Here is a 27,736-nt window from a genome sequence, read left to right as displayed (position 1 = left end):
CACCTCCCAACTAGGGATACCGGACTACGCCACATGTAGTGCGGGAGAGTTTACACAAATGTTCAATTCCTGTAGCAGTCCTACATCACTTTTTTTTTTGTTATTGGCGAGAGGAGGTCCTCAGGACTAAATCTAAAATACACCGGTTCTTTGTATCAAGGAGTGGAGCATGGGACTCAGACAATAATCAGGGCGCAGCCATTTATTTACATCCATCCTAAGCAGGAATATCACCTCACAGACATCATTACTAACAATAAGTTTCTCGCACAACTCACATTCAATCAAACGTAGAAAATCAACCCAATTAAACCACCGCTCCTGTCCCCCCAAAGCACGCCGAACAGTAAGGGGATCTCTCTGATTAACGCAAACAGGAATGCTTTTCTACAAAAGGCAATCAGTAGTTGTTACATCATTTTACATTTTTTATACATGTACACATTCATTCTTGAAGAATATAACTTATAAATGACTCATGAGCTTAGTGCAACTGGCTTACCCCATCAGAAGCTTGTTTAACTCCAATTTAATAAAACACTATATAGCCTCAAAACATTGTTAAAACTAATTATTTTGATATCATCGATGGTCAGGCCATGCATCCAAAGCACTGTCTATGAATTTGAGAGTGGTTACATTTCTCCGGCCCCATCCCTCAGCGTTTCACCGAAACGGGAAGGAAGTAAACTTTGTTATTGTTTCTACTGCCGTTTGCTGTTTTTAATTAACAATCTAATTAACATCTGGCACTGGCAGACCAACAAGGGTGCGTTCACAATAGGTTGATTTGCACCAGGTTACCAGCCTCAGGTTATCATTTCCTTGTTCTACGCAGCCAAGGAAACCTTTGGACCATGAAACGAACCTCACACAATGGCTCTTCCATATTCTTATTAAATTATCCACTTGCTTGTCAATGTTTGTTTTCAAGACATCACACCAGGAAGAGAGTACTCAGGAGGAATAGAAAAGGTTTCCACAAAGGACCAATGGACCCTGCCCCACTGGCATTGGGCTGCACAACCTTGGCTTTACTATGCTCTGGTACCACTAAGCTGCTGGTCAGGTAGGCTCCGGTACTGGGGATCCACAGGGAGCAGTTGTAGGCCCCTTCCCCAGAGACGGTCTTTCTTTTCAGGGAACTAGTTATAGTCAATGACGCTCCATCTTCCACTTGTTTAGTGTTGATTGTAGAGTCCCCAGTCACATTGTTGGGTCCCTGGAACCAGTGCACCTCTCCATCAGGGTAGACCCCAGTGAAGGTGCAGGTTGGGCCCTCATCACTGACACTGGGCTGGGCCTTCCTGTAGCACTCTGAATGGAAACAGATTTTAAAAAATGGAAACACAAAGAATATGGATGAGGTTGGAGATTTCTTGAAATGGTGCAATACAGTTCCGTAAGCCCCCTGACACCATTAGTCATACATTTTGTTCAGTTGAGGCACAGTAAAGTCTCTTGTACTTCCTGGTGGTTAGGCAATGTCCATTAGCTATGTCCACTATAGGAGGACTGGCTCATTGTAACGTAATGGCTGGAATGGAATTAATGGAACAGAATCAAACATGACTACCGTTCCATTTATCCCATTCCAGCCATTACAATGAGCCAGTCTTCCTATAGCTCCTCCCACCATCCTCTGGTCAATGGCATTGGACTACATGCATGACAGATGTCTAGGTTATGACAGTATTACACGAGTAAGAATGGGCTAGGACACTCGCCTTGCAGCTCCACCGTTGTAGTGGCCTCCTTTACTCCGTGATTGGAGCGTAGCTTGCACAAGTACTTTCCCCGCTCCAGTGGCTGTACCTGCAGCAGCGTCAGGGTCAGCTGTGTCTGTGGGGTATAACTACACTCCATGGTACTAGGTGTGCTCCCTGAGTGGGACCCGGTCACTCCAGTTCCGTTAACGTCACACAGGTGCTTGCCGTCCTGGCGGACCCAGGCCAGATGTTTGATCGACAGCCCCTCCTGGAAGGTGGTGATGTCACATCGGAGGGTTACACGCTGGTGGCATGGCACAATGACAGAGTCAACAGTGCTTAGCTTCACCAGCTCTGTGGATTAAGGAGATATTGGAGTTAGTTTCTTCACTTAGCTCTCTTGGAATGACTGTGCTCAACTAATGCTCGTTCCTGACTCGAGCCATTCCATTTTGTGTTATGAGCCCACTAGTGTGGGGGCCCAAGCTACATTGTTGTATTGGTAAGTACCAAAGACCCATCCACATGAAATACAAATCATCTACAGTATATCATTTCAGAAACTGTGTAGTTATGGTCAGCTGTGTATTAGTACTGCAAGTCACAAACTTCAGCTTGTAAAGATAACTTGTTGATTGACTGGTTGTGCTGGTCCAGGGCTACAATGAGAATGTGTACTGTTGGGGGTACTCGAGGACCAGGGTGCCTATAAAATAGTCAAGTTTCAACGTGATTTGCTTACCTGCTGTTGTGAGTGTGCGAGCAACAGAGAGCCAAAGCATCACCGTTTGCTGGGTGAGCAGGTTCATCTTCATCTTTCTCTTGACTTGATCTCCTATAGACGCACACAAGTTACACATTGGTCATGTTACACTAGTATGTCACTCTCACCCAGTCTACCTGATATTCACCTGTTGCAAACACAGTGCACTTATTGATTTAACTGATTGATCATTACAAGAGACGTACAGATGTAGGATCCTGTTGCAGGAGAACTTTCCTGCTTTGCAAGAAATGTAAAACATAGTGTATTTGATCATTTTCCTGCTGTAGCAAACTGGTTCAAATTAAGATCCAATACCTGTACATTGTATCAGAATGTTTCTGTCCTACGGAGTCTTAAATCGTTGGAGTCTTAAATCGTTCTTATAAGCGGAGTGCACTGTGTAATATTTTGCTTCACAGACCGATAGTTTTTCCTTAAAGGTCCAATGCAGCCCATGTTTATCTCAGTATCGCTCGGGTCTGTGGGACCCATTTTCAATGTCTACTAAGCTGTCGTCACGGCAAAGGGTGGCTACTTTGAAGAATCTCAAATATAAAATCTGTTTTGATTTGTTTAACACTTTTTTTGGGGCTACTACATGATTCCATGTGTGTTATTTCATCGTTTTAATGTCTTCACTATTATTACAATGTAGAAAATAGCAAAAAAAAAGAAACCCTGGAATGAGTAGGTGTGTCCAAACTTTTGACTGGTAGTGTATATTACATATGTGGTGTTTGGGACCACTGGACCCGAGGGTAATAAAAGTGTGTGTAGGTGAAAACATGTAAAAAAAAAACAATACTGTGTGCCTTCACTCGGTCTTCCTCCTCCCTGGGCCTGCTGTTTCAACATAGGCAGGGAGACAAGATAGGTTATTGGTGCTGTCTCCCACTTGTCTCACACCCTTTGTAGCGTGTGCAACTATAATGTCTTGTGGGAACATGCACAGTGCTATTACAATACATTTCATTACATTGTAAAAATGCAGTATTTTCCCACAATCTACCCCAGCCAGGTGCAAATTGGGGAAGGGACACAAATAAATAGCTTTGCATGTGGGGCTCCTTACCACAATCAATCAGTATGGCAGATAGAGAAGCTAGTGTGGAAGGACCGTCTTCCACTTTGGAAGATGAAGAATTCACTTCGGAATCTGACAGTTAGTTGGAAGAGGAGGATGAGATTGACCCTCAGCCAGCCCCAGGACCAGCCCGTCAGCAACCAGCTCATCAGCAGCCTGCAGGAGGAGAAATATGGATGAAATTGGATGCTCTTCTTGCCCAAGGAATGAGCCACCCCGCACGGCTGCAAATGGATGCGACCAGGGCCGACACAGATGGCGGTTACTCATGTACAGGACATAGTCTTCTTTTGAACAGTTCATCCCAGACACCATCCAGGAAATCATTCTGGACTGCACTCATTTGAAGGGAAGGCATGTTTTTGGAGAGAGATGGAAGATGAACCAAACTAATTTACATGCATACTTTGAGTTTCTTACCGTTGCTGGTGTTTTCAGATCCAATGGGGAATCCACAGAATCCCTGTGGGATGCAGAAACTGCCGGAGAACTTTTCCGTGCAACAATGTCTCCGGAAAACTTCCACATTAATTCCAGGATTATCTGCTTTGATAACTGAGACACCAGACCAGCTCGGCGGCAGAGAGAAAAGCTAGCTGCAATCAGGTCAGTGTGGGACAAGTGGGTGGACCGCCTTCCCCTGTTTTACAACCCTGGGCCCAACGTTCACACTGCCTAAACCCCCAAAATATGGAATCAAGATCTGGGTTGCCTGTGATGCTGCTTCATCATATGCGTGGAACTTGCAAGTGTACACAGGGAAGCCAGATGGAGGAGCCCCTGAGAAGAGCCAAGGGATGCGGGCCTCAACATCACATGCGATAACTTTTTTACTTTGCACAAGCTGGGACAGGAGCTTCAAGAGGTAGCGTGCGATGGTAGGAACAATGCGAAAAAACAAGCCAGAGCTCCCACCTCAGCTGTTTAATACACGGAGCAGACCTATCAATTCCTCTAAGTTTGTGTTCACGGCCGACACGTCCCTAGTGTCCTATGTGACAAAGAAAGGCAAAAATCTGGTACTCATTAGTACGCTGCATAGGGATGGGAGAATCTGTGGCCACAGCTGAAAAAGAAGAACCCTATGCTGGACACTTGTAATATTCTTCAACATCTTGGCATACAACGCCTTTGTCATCTGGATCGCGTTAATCCCAGATTGGAACAGAGGGAATATGCAGAGACGGCTCTTTCTCGAAGAGTAAGGGAAAGGTATTGGTAAGACCTCAAATCCAGAGGAGGCAACATATCCCAAGGACCCCAGCTTATGCAGCCATCGTGAGGAAGATTCAGGAGGAGGATGCTGATGCCCGATCCACCCGACCCACAGAACCAACAACTCCAATACCCGAAGTTACGGTGAGTGATGTTGTTGCATGTGTGTGTGTGTCTGACTCTGTTTGTCTGACTTGGCCTGCTGCAACTATATGTGAGTGAGATGTTTGTAAAATTCCTGAACTAAGTGTTTATCATTCTAGATTGCAGCATGTAGCAACAAGCAGAAGTGCTATAATGTGTATGGACCCAAGAAGGACAGGAAGACACAGTACATATGCATCAAGTGCAAGAAATACATTTGCAACACACACACAGTAAAACTCTGTTCCTCATGTCGTGTGTAGACTGGCCTTAATTTGTGCTCAATGGGGCTCATTTATCATTTCCATGAAATACTTTATGTAAAATGTATCCTTCCAATTTGTTCAGTTCAAAGCAATAAACAAAAATAGCTTCTTAGCAAAGAACAATTTCTCAAGCAAGAATTTTGCTAGGACTGTCTGGGAGTGTTCTGAGTGGGAAACTGAAAACTAGCTGTTATTGGCAGAGAGGTTTGGAACAGTCTTTCTTATTGGTCTATTAACTAATTTACCACATGTTGATGTCACCATGGAAAGGCCAAAACTCCATCCCACTCCATAGTTTTGACAAGTTGGCTGGATGTCCTTTGGGTGGTAGACCGTGAAACTGTTGAGCGGGAAAATCCCAGCAGCGTTGCAGTTCTTGACACAAACCGGTGTGCTTGCCACCTACCCTGTTCAAAGGCACTTAAATCTTTTGTCTTGGCCATTTACTCTCTGAATGGCACATATACACAATCCATGTCTCAACTGTCTCAAGGCTTAAAAATCGTTCTTTAACCTGTCTCCTCCCCTTCATCTACACTGATTTGAAGTGGATTTAATTAACAAGTGACATCAGGAAGGGATCATAGCTTTCACCTGGTCAGTTTGTCATGGAAAGAGCAGGTGTTTCGTACACTCAGTCTATATAAAACACAGGACAATCAAGTTTTTGACTGCACTGGGCCATTAAAAGTACAGCTAGATAAGTTATATTGCTGGTGACATAGGTCTGACAGACACAGTAGCAAACTTGACTCACCCCAATATGAAGATGTGCTTGTCCCTTGCTTCTTTGAGTAACTCTGTCTGATACCTTCTGAGCCCCTGCTAAAATTAGTCCTCCCATTTCCTTGTAGGGTTCTTTACATACCAAGGTCGTTAATGATTAAGTAAGGAGGCTTTGTGCGGCTGCTGTACTTATCTCTGAGAAGGGTGTGTCTCATAACGACCTCTTGCTGCTCTTCTGAAAGAGTGAGAGAACGTGTGTGTGTAACAGAGAGTGTGATAAGTTAATGCTAAGTCAAGAGAATCTAGCATATGGAATTTAAGTTGTAATGGGAGCTGTTGCTCTGATTGTGTGCCAACATGAAGGGGTGAGAGTGTTGTTTCAGATATCACTCCCACTCACGTGATTGGCTCATTCATGAGAAGGAAGTGATTTCACTTGATAGGTTTCAGTATTAACTTTTTTTAATGTCATCGCTTAGACGTGGTCAAATGGATAGAATGTTTCTGTATACTTGGTAATAAGTGTCAGGACCCGGTTACGAACTCGGGTCTCCGGTGTGAGAAACAGTCACTTATTAGTCGGCAGAACCCAGAAGATGAGGCAGACACAGCAGTACTTGAGACAGTGTTTTAATAAAGTAAAAAGGAAAGTTCTTCAGGCAAAAATAAATCCACACCGTCAAAAGTAATTCCAAGAGAACAAAGGTAATCCTCCAAGTCAAAAAGGTAAATCCACAAGGTGGTACGTACAGCAGAAAAAAAGCCTCAAAAGATCATCAAAAATAAATGAACAAAAACAGAGTACCACAAGAGAGTCCAACTGGAGCAACAAATGTTCACAGCATCGCTGGGGCTGGGTGCTAACATTTAAACACAGAGCAAAGAACTGAGGAAAACTAAGGGTTTAAATACAATCAAGGGAAACGAGGCACAGGTGCAAATAATAACTGGGAACAAGGGAAAACAAAAGGGTCAAAAAGCACAATGGGGGCATCTCGTAACCAAAACCGGAACAACCCTGGCCAAATCCTGGCAAAAAGTTTATGACGGTGTTTTGACTGAATCTTTACAGCCACAATATTCAAGTAAATCATACATGTATTAATGTTGTAGAACAAGGGTGAAAACACAGATGTTCTGCAAATGATCCTGCAGTAACAGGACCTTTTGAGATTGTGTGTTCTAAAAGTTTTTCGAGAGTTTGCAAAAACACATTTGAACCCTTTTAGCTTGAATCATCTTTTATCACACAGCGAGGCAGATGAGATTTCATTAGCGAGTGTTCATGCCACTTTGTTTCCTGAGTTAAAAAAAAAAACGATCACCCTCTCCTCCAAAGTGCCCGTCAGACTGTACATGGGCGTTTTGCACTCTGTAAACTGAGTAAATCACTAACCACTGTACCTGACAAGCCTTTCTCCTGCTCCGAGCTTGTATTTAAGCTGTAACCGTTCTACTCTGAGGAAACAGGTTCCTTGAGTGTTGTGGGTGTGAGGCAACTCAATATGCAGGTTGAATTCTGACTATACCTTGACCCCTCAGTGGTGGATGACCTCTAGTGGAACACCACCCCAGGGTGGGAGACAATGGCAAAGAGAGAGGAGCCTGGCAGAGCTCACTGATGTCTGACCCACAGGGCTGACCTCTCTGTTGGACTTGTGTGTGTGTGTGGCAGTTCTTCTGTCTGTGTATGTACTGCGTATGGTGTACTCTTGCGCGCGCGTGTGTGTGTTTGGATGTATGTCTACTTTGTATATGTGTGTGTGTGTGTGTGTGTGTGTGTGTGTGTGTGTGTGTGTGTGTGTGTGTGTGGGCAGTTCTTCTGTCTGTGTATGTACTGCGTATGGTGTACTCTTGCGCGCGCGTGTGTGTGTTTGGATGTATGTCTACTTTGTATATATGTGTGTGTGTGTGTGTGTGTGTGTGTGTGTGGCAGTTCTTCTGTCTGTGTATGTACTGCGTATGGTGTACTCTCGTGCGCGTGTGTTTGGATGTGTCTACTGTGTGTGGGTGTTCAGGCTTACTGTCTCCGCTCTAGGGGCATCAGTTCTCCTCCCACATCAGCACTGCAGTAGCTGCCAACAACGAAGATATAGAACACGCTGCAGGCTTTAATAACATGGAGGCTACATCTCCACCAAAACAATACAATACACCGCTGCAGAACAGAGAGCCTCTTCTCTGCTTCATCACCAGCCCACTACCACGCTTACATTTGAGATTGAACACGGTGGTAGCGTGAGACGAAGAGATTTTCTGCCTTGCTCTGACCTTTTGTGCTGTACCCCACACTAGGCTTTTTTGATATAGCAATGTGCTGCTTGGATGCCTCTCCTCTGATAAGTGTGTATATTCCTCAGTGCATCTTCATTTTAATGCTCCATTGTTTGGTCTGCCACCAGCATGGCAACCTTATGTGATAGGAAACAAGCAATGTGCTAAGAGCAACTTTGAATAAAACAGGAAGTCTAATAATAAGTGTTGTTGCCACCGACAACGGGAAACCTTTGCCAACGACGCCACACTGCATTTCACACATTCAGACAACCGTTTCCCTGCAAATGACAGAATGTGGTGACTCTTTCTATCTCTGTCTCTCGCCCTGGCACGACACACTGAGTTACAGTTTATTTTCACAGCTTGTCGACACTCATCCGATACTTAATTTCTGTTGGGCCAGATTACCCCCAAAACGCAGAGTTTTTGTCCCCATAATGGTGTCTAAAATGATCCAGCTCTGATGTGGGTGACACATGCGACTTTGCCGAGGTAGTTCATAAAGTCGTTAAGTTAACTTTTTCGAAAGTTGACACTAATTCCACACTGGGAGAGAGGCTGTGGATTGAGTTCCTGCACTCTGGGTCGTCGTCATGGTGATTAGTCAGGTGGATTTACGATCGCATTTCCGTGGTAATCCTAGACCAGAGGCGACAGCGGCCTATCGGTACCAAGCGCGTACTTTATGCCCTTCCGCCTCATCCTTCTCCCCTTTTGGCATTTTGGACATATCCCTGTCTGGCTGTTTTAAGCTTGTACTAGGTCAGCTTACTGTATGAATCACACTTCTCCCATATATCATGAGCCAGAGTGCTGAGGGACAAAGTCAAAAGTACACTCCAAAGTACCAATCGTCATTCAACTCCTTAGGCCCTGACTATTACGACTAAAGCCAAAGCTATACAAATCTTCTGCAAAGTTCAGCTAACTTGGTTTGAGATGTACAATTCTGATGGGCACCAAGTTGTCACCAAACTCTGTGTAACTACAGTTTTGTTCTTAAACCAGACCAACTCAGCTCCTCTGAGCTTTTGGTCTTTTTTTTTTTTCTGGCTGATTTTCTTAAGTGGTCTTCTAATGTCTGTTCTCTCTCTCTCTCTCTCTCTCTCTCTCTCTCTGTGTCTCTCTGTGTCTCTCTGTGTCTCTCTCTCTCTCTCTCTCTCTCTCTCTCTCTCTCTCTCTCTCTCTCTCTCTCTGCTGAAAGGAGAAGGAGCTTTTAGGCCTGGTCCATTAACTAAAGGGCAAGCGAGTAACTGTTCTCCCTCTCCATTCCATCTGTCCATGGAGCTTTTCTCGGCGCTTTGTCCACTTCGGGGGCACTGGGGCATCTTTGAAATGAGATGGAACGTTGACCAACTCCCACCACATTTCCTACCCCCTCAAGCCTGGAAAGCTTCAAGAAAGGAAAGTGGACTTTTTTTTGTTGGTTCATGGAGAAGTGACGGAGTGAGTGGTAGGTCAAGAAAGAGTTGGTTGTACCTCTCACCATGTGTCCTTGATATGCATTTTGTCCTGTATGCCCCTTTCCAAAGTAGTTCCTCAGCAGGTTACTGTACTCAGGATTGTTTTTAGACCTTTTTTTTTATCACGAAAGAGTTGATTTCAAACATCTAAGAACTCAAACAAAAGTGTGAAAACAACCCTTCAAAGAAGAAAGCTAATTTAAAGGAAATGAGCAAAAGCAAATTTAAGCAAATTTAAAGCAAATGAAAGAATGAGGGGACATTTGGGGGGACGCCCCCGCCTACCGTCAACCAATCATGTCAATGCGGAGCTATACAGAGCCCTCTGCATTGTTACAAAAGTTGAGAGGCTCACGGCGATGCGGTATGGAGCTTGATTTGCCCTCTGCCCCTTCTCATTGACGCCACGGAAATTCAAGGGTGACTGTGGTACTGCAGGCATTGTTTGCAGAAAACAGGATCCCCCATTATAGTGAATGGAAAAATGCCAATCTTCATGATAAATCTTAGTGTAAATAAAATACAAAATCAAAGACAATCGTGGCACCAAAAACGGCTTCTAATATACCAGATGTATGTCATTGAACTGATTTCACACACAAAAGAAGTTATAAGAATAATTGAGTAACTAATGGCAGCCTGCAGTGCCCCTGTCGGCCTTCAACTTCAGTTACGCAATGAGGGGGCAGCACTGAGCTAGCCTGAAACGTCACTTCCTGGACTAGCTCAAATTGCGCATGTTATATCTCCATGAGACGCCATCTTAATAAAGGGGAACTGCCTCCTATAACAAACTTCACTGGTTATAAATGGCCTGTGCAGCATCGATATGAGTCAGAAATATTAATTATAGTGTCAAAATTGACTACAAAATGTAAATAAGATAATTTTTGTCATAAAGTCAGCCTCATCCAAAACGAGATTTGGAAGTGAGCGCGTCATGAGTAGTATGGGTTGGGTATGGATTATTTACATATACATGCCCACTTTTGCTAATGATGTCCAATTTGCAAAGAGACAACAAGGTGTGGTCCGCCCCCAGCTGCCATGTGTTGTGAACATGTTGTCAAGCCTGCAACACATGGACACTTGCTCAGCATAGTGAAAATTGGCTTCCATAAAGTTGGTGCAAACTTCTAACATGTTCAACAATGTTTCGCAAGATGGCAAGGAATGTATTACATACAACAAACGTACGACACTATGGCTGTGTGTGGTGAGTAGCTAGCTAGATAGCTATGATACTGTGATCTAGCTAAATACATAGTCCCTCCCTAATGTGTAATGTGATGTAATGTCATAGAGAGGAAGATTTGCATAGCTAACGTTGTGCCTGACGATAAGGTTTGATAGGATGTAACATTAGCCAGCTTGCTATCGATAATGTTTCAACTCAAACGGGCTAGCTAAGAAGATCCCTGCTAGGTATCTAGCTAGCCAATTAATTTAAACTCGGACAAAGATATTGATAACTAACCCGGATTTGCAAGTTAGGTAGCTAGCTATTTTTATGAGAACAGGCATGTTGTTTGAGTTAGCACTTGTTCTCGATAACTCAGACCCTGTCGGCATTCTGCCTTTACTGTAATACAACTGGGAGTCATGATCAAGGGCTAGGTTAGAACCAGCTAGCCAGTATTCAGAGGCTTCGTTTGCTACTAGTGCTAAAACAACATGCCTGTTCTCAGGAAATTCTATTGTGTATTTTCTAGCGCAAAGATAAATGAAGGATGGTACCTGCCACAGCTGGTTGCATAGTAACGGCATCAGCGTCACTGGCCTGAATCTATTCTGTGATTAGTCAATCTTAATATTATTACTTCCAAACTAGAGAAAATTTGTTTTTCTTGCTCTATGTCTATTGACTGATGATATTTAATTTCATTCAAAGTCTACTAACAAAACCTGGTGAATTTGTTGTTCAGCAGTGTCGTGGGAACACCCCTACCATATCAGGAGCTGAGGCAGTACGTGGCTAGGCACCAGTCCCACTTCAGATTGATCACATTTGATCTGGCTATACGTCACAATAAAATCACTTGTCTTGTCTTGGAATTCGCCTAACAGCCATTGATAGATAACGTAGTGCTGTGTGTATCAACCTTACCTTGCTTTGCTAGAAGATGAAAGACAAGTGTCAAATGTGCACATCGTTATATTAGCAGGACACTGCTTCTACAGTATTAGGCGGTTTATTCTACACTTGAACTTGAAAGTTATCAGAACACTTTGTTTAGAATATCGACAGAAGTTCAGCAATTGGACTCTTCTCATATTACTCTGTATCTACTGACCGATTCAAAGCTTCCTCCTGGAGGAAGCTAGGTCAGTAGATACAGGGGGGTTATTGAACTCTGCCTGCTGAACCCATGCGTTGTGGCAAACTATGTCATATCAAGAATGTAGTCTCGGGCACTCCACCCCTCCTGCCACCTGGCTGCACCTGTCAGTAACCTGTAATACATGGCATAGATGAAAGGGACTTCTTCACCCGCTGGAGACTTCAAGACAGAACCTCACCCAGAGAGCAGTGCATGTAAGTGTGTGGTTAGACAGACAAATCCTTCGAATAGACCATAGACATAGTATAGAATGCCATGCTAGTTCTGGAACAGCTGAAGCTCTACCAAATATTTTTATGCTCCTTGTTCTGTGGTTGTACTCTACACACAACTCATTTTCCTTTGTTAGGTAAAGTGTAGGCGTACTGTCTTTATAAGCAAATCAATATGATGAAACATTTTCTGCTGTAAATAGGCTGTCTTTGTAACACAAACACACCCATCAATTGTTGTTGTTGATAAATGTAGTTACATTCAAGCTAGCCATGTTTGTGCAATGTCCACATAAAGTCTAGACCTTTAGTGATATGAGTTCAAGATATGTTGAAAGCTGTGCTGACTGAAGACTGGGCATTCAACTCGCAGCTGTTGATATAATTTCCACGGTAACATGTCTTTACATTACATAATATAACTTCAAGTTGCAAGTTACTTTCGTAGTAAGGTGTTGTATAACGAGGGTATCATGAAATACATTCCAGACACTTGTACTTCTTGCCGTCTTGGCATAACTGTGATTTGACAGAAATATCAGCTAGCTAGATAGGCTAGCCAGCTTCAGCTATCCCCAAGCTATGCTAGCTAGCTAGCTGCTGTCAGGTTGGTTAAGCACAAGGTCTGCGAAGGCTTTAGCCTACATATTCTATATAACTGAATTAGCAGATCATCTTGAGATGGTGAGTCAGTCAGGGGGGAACACGTCCTCAACTTCAAAACTTCTCTCCATAGCAAAGCTAGCTTTGCTTACCTCGCTGTCACTACGTTTCTCACTACTGCCTTTGTTTGTTTGTTGTGATTGAATGGACAATAAATAAAGACAATAAACACCCACATTAAACTACACCCTAAAGACAACTCTCATTTGGGCTTCAGTAATGGCCACTGCATTTCTTAATGAGGAAGAAACACATTCATAATAGGTACGTGCAGTTCACCTTTAAGCGACTTAATTTGTCTTCAATGCGCTATTGAATCTTCACAAAGGAATGAATGGTATCACGGCTTTGTCCATTCATATACAGTGCCTTCAAAATGATTCATACCCCTTGACTTATTCCACATTTAGTTGTTTTACAGCCTGAATTAAAAATTGTTTTTTTTTAAATCGTACACATCTACACACAATGCCCCATAATGACACACTGAAAACATGTTTTTATAAATGTTCGCAAATTTATTGGCAATGAAATATCTAATTTCCATAAGTATTCACACCCCTGAGTCAACAAATGTTGACAAAAAATGTAGAATCAACTTTGACAGTGACTACAGCTGTGAGTCTTTCTGGGTGAGTCTTTAAGAGCTTTGCACACCTGGATTGTACGTTTTCACATTATTGTAAAAAAAAATACAGAATAATATAATAAGCTCTGTCAGGTTGGTTGTTGATCATTGCTAGATAGCCATTTTCAAGTCGATTCAACCCAATTTAAGTCAAAACAGGTTATTGTCCTGCTGAAGGTGAATTTGTCTCTCAGTGTCTGTTGTAAAACAGACTGAGCCAGGGATTCCTCTAAGATTCCTTTATTTTTCCCTTAAAATACTCCCGAGCAGTTTCCTTCCTCTCCGGTAACTAAGTTAGGAAGGACGCCTGTGTCTTTGTTGTGACCAGGTGTATTGAGACACCATCCAAAGTGTAATTAGTAACTTCACCATGCTACCATCTACCAATAGGTACCCTTCTTTGCGAGGCATTGGAAAACCTCCCTGGTCTTTGTGGTTGAATCTGTTTGAAATTCACAGCTCGACTGAGGGACATTACAGATAATTGCATGTGTGGGGTACAAAGATTAGGTAGTCATTCAAAAATCATGTTAAACACCATTATTGCAGTCAATGTAGTGTATAATGTGACTTGTTAAGCACATTTTTACTACATAACTTATTTATGCTTGCAATAACAAAGGGGTAGAATACATTTTTTAAATATATATATTTTTTTAAATAACTCCGCTTTGACATTATGTGGTGTTGTGTGTAGGGCAGTGACACAACATCTCAATTGAATCAATTTTCAATTCAGGCTGTAACACAACAAAATGTGAAATAAGTCAGTGTGTGAATACTTTCTGCAAGCGCTGTATACCTTCATTGAGAGGATAATAATCTCTGAAGTAAATCTGATTAATAATATAAATCTCCTGACGCCCATATCTTATTCCCTAGAGAGTAGGGACCGTGGTTGTGGAGACAAGTGTGTGTGTGTGTGTGCGTACATGCATGCAAACACAGAGACACACACTGTACGTAGAAGCACATACTGTACACACCCTTCACTGAGAAATGACAGATTTGGCATTTGTTAACTCCAGCTAGGGACACAAATACATTAGCGACACAGGTCTAATGGACTCGGCCTCTAGGGCTTGTATGGATCACTAATGCGTTTGCCGACCACATAAGACCCCAAGGGACAATCGGCCCTAACTTTAGGCCCCTCCGTCTCTAAGCCCCTAAACTTTGAGGACACGCTAACCTCTGATTGCGACGGTCATGAATCCGCTTTACGAGCCATCCTGCCGCTCCTTATCGTAATGGCAGCCCAGCGCCTGTACCACAGTGCATAAAGACAGAGATCACACGGAGACTGCGGACAGGCACCTGCAATCAGATCAGAAATAGAGGGGGGTTGAGTAGAAGAGGGAATAGTGTGATTTTTTGCCTGAGCTCCCTCTCATTTGACTGTCACTTGATGGCCATGCTTGAATGGACATAATCTCATTAAACGTATAGGACTTGTGTTATTTCTGTCATGTCAGATAGAAATGCCACAATCATTCTGTACTGTATAACAGCAGGACTATCTTTCCCTTGTTATTAAAGTGGAGTGGTAAAATGGTAGTATGGGTCGATGTACTTCTGCATTATGCAATCTTTGTCAGAAGTTGTAAAGGCTTTGTGAGGTTGTTTGGACCATAAACCCTCTCGGTGTTCTTTCTCTTTTGATGTCACTGCCAAATGTCCATAGGTTAAGATTGGGCTCTTTGTTTTGATCTGTTTTCAAGACCTAGTGAAGTTTTCTTATTTCATCTAAAATGCCATCTACTCAACATTCCATCAAGGAGGGAAGGGGGGGGCTGAATCCCTGAATGGGTGTAAAAGAGATATTTATGATATCGGTCTCTCCTGACAGAGGAGAAGGGGACACTAAGAGTTGGTGTTAACCTGAACAGTGAAAGCACAGTGAAGACAATTAGACAGGAGAGGCCAACTGGCAAACGGGGCAGCCTGAAAACTTTCTATCCATGTCACTTGCTATTGAACTTACACTTACATCCGTCTTTTGATTATATGAATTAGTATCATAATCATGTCTATCCCTGTCATTTACAGTTGACCTGAGACTTCATTAAATATTATACTGAACAAAAATATCAAAGCAACATGAGAAATGTTGGTCTCATGGTTTCATAAGCTGAAATAAAAGATCACAGAAATGTTCCATACACACACAAAGCATATTTCTCTAAAAATGTTGTGCACAAATTTGTTTACGTCCCTGTAAGTGAACATTTCTCCTTTGCCAAGATAATCCTTCCACCTGACAAGCGTGGCATATCAAATAAAATGTTTATTAGTCACATGCATTAACATCTGCTAACCATATGTGAGTGTAGCGAAATGCGTGTGCTTCTAGTTCTAACAGTGCAGTAATATCTAACAAGTAATCTCACAATTTCCCAACAACTACCTAATATACACATCTAAAGGGGTGAATGAGAATATGTACATATAAGTATATGGATGAGCGATGGCCGAGCGGCAGAGGCAAGGTGCAGTAGATGGTATAAAATACAGTATATATATATATATATATATGATAGGAGTAATGTAAGATATGTAGACATTATTAAAGTGGCATTATTTAGAGTGGCATTGTTTTTAAAGTGACTAGTGATCCATTTATTAAAGTGTCCAGTGATTGGGTCTCAATATAGGTAGCAAACGTTTGTCGGGGTTTTAGGTGACAAGCCAAATTTCTTCAGCCTTCTGAGGTAGAAGAGGCGCTGTTGCACCTTCTTCACCACACTGTCTGTGTGGGTGGACCATTTCAGTTTGTCTGTGATGTGTAGGCACAGGAACTTAACTTTCTCACCTTCTCCACTGCTGCCCCTTCGATGTGGATAGACGGCTGCTGCCTCTGCTGTTTCCTGAAGTCAATGATCATCTCCTTAGTTTTTTTTATGTTGAGTGAGAGGTTGTATTCCTGACACCACACTCCGGGTGCCCTCACCTCCTCCCTGTAGGCTGTCTCGTCATCGTTGGTGATCAAGCTCACTACTGTTGTGTCGTCTGCAAACTTGATGATTGAGTTGGAGGCGTGCATGGCCACACAGTCGTGGGTGAACAGGGAGTACAGGTGAGGGCTTAGCACACACCCGTGTGGGGCCCCAGTGTTGAAGGTCAGCGAAGTGGACGTCCTCCGATACACAACCCAACCAAGCCGCACTGCTTCTTAACACAGCGAGCATCCAACCCGGAAGCCAGCCGCACCAATGTGTCGGAGGAAACACCGTGCCCCTGGCAACCTTGGTTAGCGCGCACTGCGCCCGGCCCGCCACAGGAGTCACTGGTGCGCGATGAGACAAGGATATCCCTCCCTAACCCGGACCACGCTGGGCCAATTGTGCGTCGCCCCACGGAACTCCCGGTTGCGACAGAGCCTGGGTGCAAACCCAGAGTCTCTGGTGGCACAGCTGGCGCTGCAGTACAATGCCCTTAACCACTGTGCCACCCGGGAGGCCATTTGATTGCCTTGTGGAGGGAATAACTACACTGTTTATATTCAGCCATATCACCAGACCTCTTTCCATGGTTAAATGCGGTGGATCGCTCTTTCAGTTTTTCGTGAATGCCGCTATCCATGTCATAGATGTCTCAGGTTTTGAGGGAGCGTGCAATTTGCATGCTGATTGCAGGAATGTCCACCAGAGCTGTTGCCAGAGAATTGAATGTTAATTTCTCTACCATAAGCTGCCTCCAACATCGTTTTAAAGAATTTGGCAGTACGTCCAACCAGCCTCACAACCGCAGACCACGTGTAACCACACCAGCCCAGGACCTCTATATCCTGCTTCTTCACCTGCGGGATCATCTTAAACCAGCCACCTGGACAGAGGATGAAATTTAGGAGCATTTCTGTCTGTAATAAAGCCCTTTTGGGGGGGGGAAACTCATTTTGATTGGCTGGGCCTGACTCTCAAGGCCCACCAATGGCTGTGTCCCTGCCCAGTCCATAGATCAGGGCCTAAGGAATTTATTTCAATTGATGGATTTCATTATATGAACTGTAACTCAGTAAAATCATTGCATTTCTATTTTTGTTCAGTATACATTTGATTCTTCTGTGGATATATAATGCATAGAGATTCATAATCATTGTCAAATTCCCATTGTTATCTGTCCATGGGACCATTGATCCATTCACAGTCTCCAGCTGTCATTGAAGGTTATATCGCTCCACTTAATACATTTTTGATTGGAATTAACAACGTTGTCATAAACTGGATGGCGATATATAGATTGATATAAAAGCCGCATTGTCACAGTAGTTAGCCTAGGGCCGTTAGCGACGCTACAGACACTGTACGACCATAAAGAGACTGAATGGCACTCGATTAAGTTAACCCCGCCATCTATGGCCTCATCGTTATGGTTTCATCAAACCATTTACAACTGACCATCACTGGAATAACAAAGCCCTAAGTCGCACACAATGATGATTAGCTGGACCATAGCCAACACAGCAGCCAAGAGACGTATCTGCCTATACGGATTGCCTATATAGCTTTGAAATGATTGTTGCCAATAAAAATGTCCTAATAAATGTTGCAAGGACCAGGTGACCGGCTCAAATTGCTGTCTCTCTTTCATCAGCTGACTAATTGCTAAGGGTATCAGGCCTCATATTTGAAATGCCACTGTATTGATTTTCTAATCATGAACAGTTCATGGAAATCTAGGTGGCTCTCACCTAGAGGTCGCTGGCATTTTGTGCACTGATGTGTCGTTCCGCACAATTTTGTCCACATGGAGATCAAAGTTTGCGAGATTCTTTCAGACCTCAGAAGCAGTCCAATATTGATATTGGTGCACATCCCCTGGCATCTGGTGTGTAGAACGAGCTACATGCCTCAACCTTCATGTGATTTAAGGCGAATCCGATCTTTCACCACTCATTTGGAATTGAAAAACATAGCTGGAACCAACACAACAGACGGTCCGGGATGTGGGCTCAACTTGACATTTGACCACGTTTTGAGGGAGTGAACTATCACTTCAATGTTTTGCCACTAGACTTGAGAAATCCAAGTGCGATATTATTAGCGTCATCGTGACCACTTCACTTCGGCTCTCCAGCCATGAAGTGATATGAGGAGGACTCATCGATTCTAACCAGTCTGTACTCGTCCCACTGAAGTCATCCCGCTTTCTCTCTAATCAGAGTTAGCTCCGTCGTTGTAATCCCCTCTAATCTATGGAGGAGAGGCCATCTCAGAGACGCTCGTTTTCCTTTGTCTCCTCTCTAGATTGTAAACGGCTTCTATGTTTGCGCACATATTATCCCAGACGCATACACACACACACACACGCACGCACGCACACACACACACACACACACACACACACACACAGTGAAGCTTTGATGTGAAGCAAACACACAGTGAAGCTTTGATGTAGGATCCCAGTGTTAAACTCGTGTTTGAAGGAGGGTTATCCCTCGGAAAATTAGCTAGCCGGAGATCAGGGACACGTTCCGTTGGAATCAGGGACGCTAATCTGGCTCAAAAACAACATTAGCTACCTGCTACGATGCACAGCCATGCCCAAACCCAGGGACAGTGTTTGCTGAGGTAGAGGATTATAGCCCAAAGTGTTTGCCTGCACTTTGTTTAATCTACCTGCTGGCTTGATATGTTGGTCCCTCTGGTCTGCGTCAAACATAGGTGTGTTGGAAATAGCACCCAATTCCCTATTTGACAATAGGGCTCTCAAAAGTAGTGCACTATTTTAGATTTTAGTAATTTAGCAGACGCTCTTCTCCAGAGCGACTTAAAGTAGTGAGTTCATAAATGTTCAGAATTTTTTCATACTGGTCCCCTGTGGGAATCAAACCGACGACCCTGATGTTGCAAGCTCCATGCTCTACCAACTGAGCCACACAGGACAAACCTATACATATTGGTCACAGCCATAGCCCTAGTTCTGGCTTCGTTCCTGGATATAAATGCTGTTCAGATAACGCTGGAGGTGGTTTTATGATATGATTTATTGCAGTGCAAATTCCCACGGCTAAAATACTGACCCGGGGGCGATGAGCAACACTCAATGTCCACTTCACGTAATCATAGCTAATAGAAGAAAGTGGTATTTTTATTGCCCAAGCTCTAAAGTGGATATTTCTCCTCAATTATAAGATTATGATAATTATAACAACTCGGCAAGAGAATCCTTGGGCATGAAATGTATTTTCCTCTAAAATGCTTTAGTTCACACCCCCTCATCAGCTGTTAGCACTACGCAAAACTTTAGTCACAGCTAGGAGACATGTCCATAGTCAAAACAGCCAATTTCAAACGGATGTTTTCTAATTGATCATTTTATTACTTTACATACAGTATGTTGTGAAGGATCATGGACTCCAATTGCTTCCAATTACCCCAGGCCACGCACCTTCCCTCCACACCTGTTCCCACTCCCATAATCACCTCTCCTCTCCCTTTTTCACTCCTCTTGTTTCCTCATATTAGCAGCATGCCTCTACCTGAGCACGACTAATGGGTCATTTTAAGTAAGTGCCTAGTTATTGTTGTTGGAGATACTATGCGCATATGCTGCCTTAACTTTGTCCTATGTTATCTCTTTTATATAGCCATGTGCTCAGTTTGATAATGCTAATGCCCTTTTTATGTTTAGTCCTGGAAGCCTCCTTAGTTTGTCCCGTTTCCTGTAATCGTCACCTGGCACTACTTTGTCATGCCTGCACCTTTTATGTTGTGTTCCTAATGTTTCCTTCTTCCAGACCACCACATTCTTGTTACCCACCTCCAATCTCCAAGGGCTTACAAGCCACAACTCCTAACCCATCCATCCGACCTGCCTACTTACAAGTCGTCGTTCCCCCCGTGTGTGTGACCCCTAAACCTTCTCCACTTCATTTGCATTCTGACCGATGTGCCATGGTAGCAGCAACAGTCCTGTTCCTATCTTAGTCCGTCCGAGTTCATTTCTTCAATATACATACTACACGTTATGTATCCTCTCGGGTTCATAAGCCATCTTCTTATGGTTTAGTAAACATTTGGCAGGAAGGAGAGCTTTTGACATAAACGTTACTCCCAATTACAAATGTCATTTGAATCAGTGCCCGCACTCTGTTTCGACGCTTGTTTGCTGGCATCGCACACAATCTACAAATTACTAACCTGGGAAGATGACTGCCATTTCACCCATAAAATATGGCCTAATGGTGCAGTAATGATACTCCTCGGGGCATTCTGTTCGCTACACTCTGATTTCACCCCTACAGATGTTGTTAGGGAGGAGAAAGGGTGACTGGGAGGGAATGGGAACGTGTTCAGAGCTGGAGGAGTCTACACTACAGAGGGAGGAGTGAGTGCAGAAGAAGTTAATTTTTACTTTCAAATAAGAAACGTCTGGACTTAACCGTTCATTCAGCTTTAGTATTCTGATTAGAGTTCTGATCATTACATTCCGAATAAGTCTACATCTAAATGTGTCTACTGTGTCCGGATTCCCTTTTCCCGCACTATATTCAAATGCCAGTATGCATTCTACAAACTGGAATAGGCTAAATAGGCTGTAGCTAACTAGCCAGCTAACTACTGTATCAAGCTAGCAAGCAACGCTAAAGGGATTGCAAACGGGTTAGCATAACTCTAGTTTTTCTTAATATTAGCTTATCGGCTAGCATTTCAGGCCAGCAAACATGTTCCTCACAGGCTAAGAATGTATTTCCTCCAACGTTATGATGAAAGGGTGCCTCTCGGGCCCCAAATCACTTTTTCTGAGAATTGTTGGAGGAGTGCTGATGACGTTTGCCCACTGTATGCGCTTTTGGTAGCCTTATTGCATCCAGACAGAGGAGAAATCCGTACACAATGCATCCCAGATTACAATCAGACAACAAAGCGACTTTTGTGCGTTTAGACCAGTCTTTTCAATGCGAACTTCGTATTCTGAGAGCAGAAGTCACATGTAAGTGTCAAGTGTAGACATGACCAAGGACTAGTGAGACAGACGGTTCCTCTTTTGATGACAGCAGACAGGAGCAGCCTCTCTTCTCTTCTCTTCTCTGTATCAAAGTACTGTATTACCACAGGAAACACAGCTTTTTTTTCTTTGCCAAAAAAAGCAAACAGTCCAATTAGGTGTTGGTGTTTGGTCAATGTGTGTGTCTGTAGTGGGTCTACACTTTCTTATTTCTTTGATATACAGTTGAGTCTAATTTTGCTAAAAAACAATGGTTTCAACTTTTTCTGGAAACCTGGATACCAACTTTGAATAGTGACCACGTGTCGCCTCTCTCAAAGACTCCCCAAGCCAGCCACCCACAAATGACTTGCACCACTACTCACTCCACCAACACGCTGCTCTGATAATCTCCACCAGTCACCACTGGAAAGTAGCTCGTTACGGCGGCGAGACACACAAGATTCCTTTTAACAAAGCGTCGGTCAGATCGTTAGCCCCTTTCATAGCACCTAATACAAGTATTACCCTTCAGGATTGATGAACATCCTATTATGATGAGCTGTTTCCTCCCAGGGATGCTGCTGATGAGAAAATGGCCGCCCTGCTCCATCAATGTTCCCACATCATTTGTGGGCCTGAGACTGAAGCCATCTCCCAGGAGAGCAGCTGGCTGCTCGCATCAGCAGTGTCATTTATTATCTACGAATATCTCCCTGACGTAGGCAACCAAAACAAAAAACGCCAGGACAAACATCAAGTATGCCCTAATCGATGACAACGGCACTCCACTGGGGTTTAAACGTCTTTTTTTGAGCTTAGATTGGTTCCTGAAGGAGGCAAGTAAAAAGCGCGACAGGTTGATAAGTGGTGAAACTTGTTGGCTGTGGTCTGATTCGCTACCCTTCTCAACAAAGTATGCACTCGTTCACTCTAATGGATTGGACTGTTCAGTCAAACTGTTGAAAAGCCATCACTTGCCCGGTAGTCAGCCCTGCACCTTTAGACTAATGTCCCAAGTAGATATTCATTGAATGCGGGTCACCTCACGTTCTGTTTATGTACTGTTGTTTACTCACTGTGTATGCACATGTACTATATTCTTGACATAGCTCATCCTAATATACCTAGTACTGTACATAGGGGAGAGTGGGGTACGTTTTTTAAAGTTTTTACGTACATCATTTTTACATTCAGCATCATTCCATCAAGGAAAACAAAGATTTCTACATATATTTCAAGGTGTTGTGTATCCATGGAAATAATCTGAATTCATATAAACATTATAGTTTTGAAAACAGCTTGGTCCAAACAAATTGTTTTTTTACAAAACATGTATGTCCTAAATTAAATACTTCCTTTTTAAAACCATGTCTATCTTTATTTCCCAAACACAATTCAACACAATTACAATTTATATTTGTTGTATATTAAGCATCTTTTAACAGAGGCTTAACAGCTACAATAACACAAACATTACACAGGCCAGGCCCTGTTGTTACCTCCTATCCCAGTGATAATGTCTTGCATTACACCTGGGAAGAAAACACTTTTAACTCATCTTGCCGTTGGCTCGACCATTGGCTCAACTTACCCCAAGGAAAACATTTAGCTTCTTTAACCACACAGTTACAAGGATGCACTTTCATGCTAGGTTAGAACCTCATATTGAAGCTTATCTATAAAATGATCTACTTTGGTTTAGATACAAGAATTATGAAATGTCTTACACAAATTAATCTGTTAAAAAAAAAAAATAATTTGCTTACCACTTTTTCCATGTGATTTCTTACTTCACACACATTGGGGCACCATGCCCAGCCAATCATAATTCGTTTTTTCTTCTCCACAAAAGGCTTTATTACAGACAGAAATACTCCTCATCCCTGAGGACATACTGCCAAATTCTCTAAAATGACGTTGGTGTCGGCTTATGGTAGAGAAATTAGCATTAAATTCTCTGGCACAGCTCTGGTGGACATTCCTACAGTCAGCATGCCAATTGCACGCTCCCTCAACTTGAGACATCTGTGGCATTGTGTTATGAATAAACTGCACATTTTAGAGTGGCCTTTTATTGTCCCCAGCACAAGGTGCACCTGTGTAATTATCATGCTGTTTAATCAGCTCCTTGACATGCCACACCTGTCAGATGGATGGATTATCTTGGCAGGAGAAATGCTCACTAAAAGGGATGTAAACACATTTGTGCACAACTTTTTAGGGAAGCTTTTTGTGCATATGAAACATTTCTGGGATCTTTTCTTCCAGCTCATGAAACATGGGACCAACATTTCACACATTGTTTATATTTTTGTTCCGTGTACTCTGGATTATCTCTCTATTGCTTGTTTAGATTTGTTTGATTATTTGTGTATTTATATTGTATTTGCAAGAAACTCTACTGCATTATTGGAGCTAGCAACATAAGAATTTCACTGCACCTGCTAAAACATATGCAAATATGAGTATGTGATCAATAAACTTAGATTTGAACACACAAACATCTACCAAAAACAGACCAGTAGGACCATAAGCACCGTGTCAGTTGACCTGGCAATGACCCTTAGTCAAAGTCCATTACATTGGTGTAAGTAAACTGCAAAGAGGAAGTTTTCACTCCATTCCTACCCAAAGCAAAGACTCTTTATCCGGCAACTGTTCCACTATTGTCTTTAGCTGTAGTCCTTAGGAAGTAGGTGGAGTTCACTAAACATCCCTTTCAATAGGCATCGAGAGTCATGCTGCTAAAAATGAAACCTGAAACATTCTGTCACTCTGTCGTTCCATGCGGCACACGCGTCAGCTCAACTTATCTTTCTGGACGGCGCTGCTTTGAACAACTTCAAAGTGTGTGTATCTGAAAAGTAAACTAACATGCTGTTATTGACTTTCACAACCTGTCAGAAAATGGTTTCAACAAGCTCAACAGCAGCCAGCAGGGCTTGACTCCCTGTCAGAACGAGGTTTGTTGCTGAACAGAGCTCTAGGTGACAAGCTGAGATACACTCATCAACAAAGAGCTTTGTGTTGGGCGGCACAGCTGTTAATTCCAGGTGACTACCTCATGAAGCTGGTTGAGAGAATGCCAAGAATGTGCAAAGCTGTCATCAAGGTAAAGGTTGGATACTTTGAAGAATCTAAATCAAAAATATATTTTGATTGGTTTAACACTGTTTTGGGGTTACTACATGATTCCATGTGTGTTATTTCATAGTTTTGATGTCTTCATTATTATTCTACAATGTAGAAAATAGTAAAAAATAAAGACAAACCCTGGAAGGAGTAGGTGTTCCCAAACTTTTGACTGGTACTGTATGTGGAATGTGCATAATTATATATTTTTTTAGTTTGAAACCATTTTAATTAAAATGTTGATCTCAATGTCACATATTGGCCCCATTATTTGTAAAGACACGTATGAAAAACAAAAAAAAAATACATGTATAATAGCAACAACTTAATTATGTTTCTGATACAGACATTTAATTAAATTGTAAAAAATAATTAAAATAAATTCCTATTAAATAGAAAAAGTGCATTAACCCAATGTTGGCAGCCTACGTGTGGCCAATATTTTAGCCCGCATTTAGCCATGTTTTCTGGGGTGCTGAGGCAGCCGTTTTGTAATGGCATTACTTACATGGCCCGAGGGCTCAATCACTGTTGGGCAACCAGGGAAAGTTATTATGGGGAAAGTTTACCTCAAAAGATGAAGGCAACAAAGTAACACCTCCATCTTTGACAGTTTTGCTCAGTATGATGGCCTGAAGCTACACAACATGTAAACATACACCACCAACACAGAAAAGGCAAAGACGCAGCAAAGACACAACTTGAACCTTGCAGGAGATGGAGTGGGGATTTTCATATGGTGGTTAGCAGTGGCAATTTTAGCATGTAAATCTTTGTGGGATGCATGCCATCAAAGCCACAACACAACACTAAACAATAAATGAATTGCACTATAACGGTAACAAACTATGCCCACAAACTGTTAGGGCCTCCATAAAGCTGTCCCAACAGCTGTCCCAACACCTTACCACTGCTACACCTGCCTTTCAGCAGAGCCTTGTCTGGCAGAGAAACAGTTCATTCAGCCTCATTTAATGCCTTTAAAAAAAACAGCTGTTATGGCTGACTTGCTTAAACAAATGTGGTTTCTACTGACAATTGAAATGTTCTGTACAAACTATGGCATAAGAGGCAATCCGTAATTTTGATTAAGACATTAATGTGCGACGATGGACGTAACGTTAGTCAATATAAATATTTGTTCAGCACTTTTGAAATGTACAGCGACGGAATTCAGAACATGGGCCGTTCTTACAGTGTACTCTGTACAACAAGTCAGAACCGTAGGATAAGTAAACGGGGCGTATAAATCAATCAATGAAATGTATTTATAAAGCCTGTCTACATCAGCTGATATCTCAAAGTGCTGTACAGAAACCCAGCCTAAAACCCCAAACAGCAAGCAATGCAGGTGTAGAAGCACGGTGGCTAGGAAAAACTCCCTAGAAAGGCCGGAACCTAGGAAGAAACCTAGAGAGGAACCAGGTTATGAGGGGTGGCCAGTCCTCTTCTGGCTGGAGATTATAACAGAACATGGCCAAGATGTTCAAATGTTCATAGATGACCAGCAGGGTCAAATAATAATCACAGTGGTTGTCGAGGGTGCAACATTTCCAACTTGTTGTGAAATCTTTATGTCCAATGGCCGATGAGAACCGATATGTTTTATCTAGAATTTCTCTTCATTATTTCTCTTCATATGACAAGGATTAAAAAGGATTTGCCAGTAGATTGTCGACTTGATTCATGATGATGACTGCTAACTAAGACTTTGAAAATAAGATGTTGAGTCCAATCAAAGCTACTGTAGATATAACGTGATTTGACATCATTTTATCTGTGGTCGATGACCAGGACCCAAAAGGCTGAAATTCTGGATGTCTACCCTTACTAAGAACATAAACTTGGCGATGACGTACTGTGCCCATGAGTGACAGAACACTGAGCCAATCACGGCGCAACGCTCCTATTTTCTGCTGGCTCGCCCCACCACCACAGAAAGCACTGAGCTTGGCTGAAACACCTGCATTTTGGAGCTGCCTTACTCAAGAAAACAAAAAAGAGACCATGTGTGTATGCAGCTTTATTAACTGAATGTTTTTTTGTTTTTTTTTACATTGTTTACAAACTGAAATGTGAAACGTATTAATACCAAAATAACATGCAAACAGGCATGCCCCCCAAGAAAAAAACATATAATATATATATATATATATATATTTTTTTTGTTGTTGCTAAAAATGTGGAGCTAAAAACACATGCCCTGAAAAACGGGTCACCACTGGTGGTTAGGGTTGCTTAGGGTTTGCCACATGTTTGTAGCTTTCCAAAAGGATTTCTGGAAAACCTCTGAATTTTGGGAAAGTGGAGTTTTGCAACCATACTCTTGCTCTCGCTTTGCTACAGTGCAGACATACAAGTAACTATAACTGTAGTAAAACAGTATCATAACAATGCTTATTCTCCTCATCGCAACAGAGCACTCACCCAAGCACTCAGACATGAATCCACAGAGGATTATCGTTTCTTGCTAGCAATCAGACATCCAGCTATTAAGACCGTGCAGCAACTATAAATGTCATCTTACTGTTGATAAACTTGACAGTTAGAACCGTTCAGAATTCATCATCACCATTAATATTGAAAGTACCATCCACGTACATACCTTGTCTTGCCTGGATCCTGGAATATGAACGGATTGATTCTGTTTCACTTTCGTTTTTTAAGACTGTCATGTCAATACGGTATTTCCTGTAAACCCTTCTCTATTGGAAAGTGGACTTTCCCTGTTGTTACGTCACCTCTCTTTATATATCCTGTATATACAGTTGACGTCAGAAATTCACATACACTTAAGTTGGAGTCATTAAAACTCGTTTTTCAACCACTCCACAAATTTCTTGTTAACAGCCTATAGTTTTGGAAAGTCGGTTAGGACATCTACTTTGTGCATGACACGAATCATTTTTCCAGCAATTGTTTACAGACAGATTATTTCACTTATAATTCACTGTATCACAATTTCAGTGGGTCATTGTAACGACGTTCGTCTGTTGAAAGAGGAGCGGACCAAAATGCGGCGTGGTGGTTAATCAGGTTCTTTAATGAAAAATGAACGATACATGAAATAACTTAATATACAAAACAACAAACGAAACGTGAAAACCTATACAGCCTATCTTTTTTTTTAAATAAAAAATAATTTATTATCTTCAATACCATTCATTCTTTACAACT

General features: G+C 42.4%; 1 protein-coding gene across 1 annotated transcript; it reads right to left on the bottom strand.

Annotated features, from left to right (window-relative positions):
- Positions 1-187: 187 nt before the first annotated feature.
- On the bottom strand, positions 188-27,200 carry LOC118364944 (uncharacterized). Its single transcript, XM_035746780.2, has 4 exons — positions 27,165-27,200; positions 2,452-2,544; positions 1,728-2,063; positions 188-1,317 (listed from the first exon to the last, which is right to left on the bottom strand). The coding sequence occupies exons 2-4, from the start codon at positions 2,522-2,524 to the stop codon at positions 938-940; spliced, it is 789 nt and encodes a 262-aa protein (XP_035602673.1). The 5' UTR covers positions 2,525-2,544; positions 27,165-27,200; the 3' UTR covers positions 188-937.
- Between the last annotated feature and the right edge of the window lie 536 nt (positions 27,201-27,736).

The sequence above is a fragment of the Oncorhynchus keta genome, chromosome 32 (assembly GCF_023373465.1).
Source record: "Oncorhynchus keta strain PuntledgeMale-10-30-2019 chromosome 32, Oket_V2, whole genome shotgun sequence".
NCBI classification, from domain to species: Eukaryota; Metazoa; Chordata; class Actinopteri; order Salmoniformes; family Salmonidae; genus Oncorhynchus; species Oncorhynchus keta.
The sequence above is the reverse complement of the archived record's forward strand: the minus strand, read 5'-3'. Positions and strand labels throughout refer to the sequence as shown.

What these genes read in the sequence shown, in the direction of transcription:
- LOC118364944 (XM_035746780.2), bottom strand. Translation starts at nt 2,524, where the DNA reads ATGAAGATGAACCTGCTCACCCAGCAAACGGTGATGCTTTGGCTCTCT. An exon ending in TCGCACACTCACAACAGCAG is followed by an intron (nt 2,064 to 2,451) that starts GTAAGCAAATCA and finishes CTTAATCCACAG; the next exon opens with AGCTGGTGAAGCTAAGCACT. An exon ending in TACAACGGTGGAGCTGCAAG is followed by an intron (nt 1,318 to 1,727) that starts GCGAGTGTCCTA and finishes GTTTCCATTCAG; the next exon opens with AGTGCTACAGGAAGGCCCAG.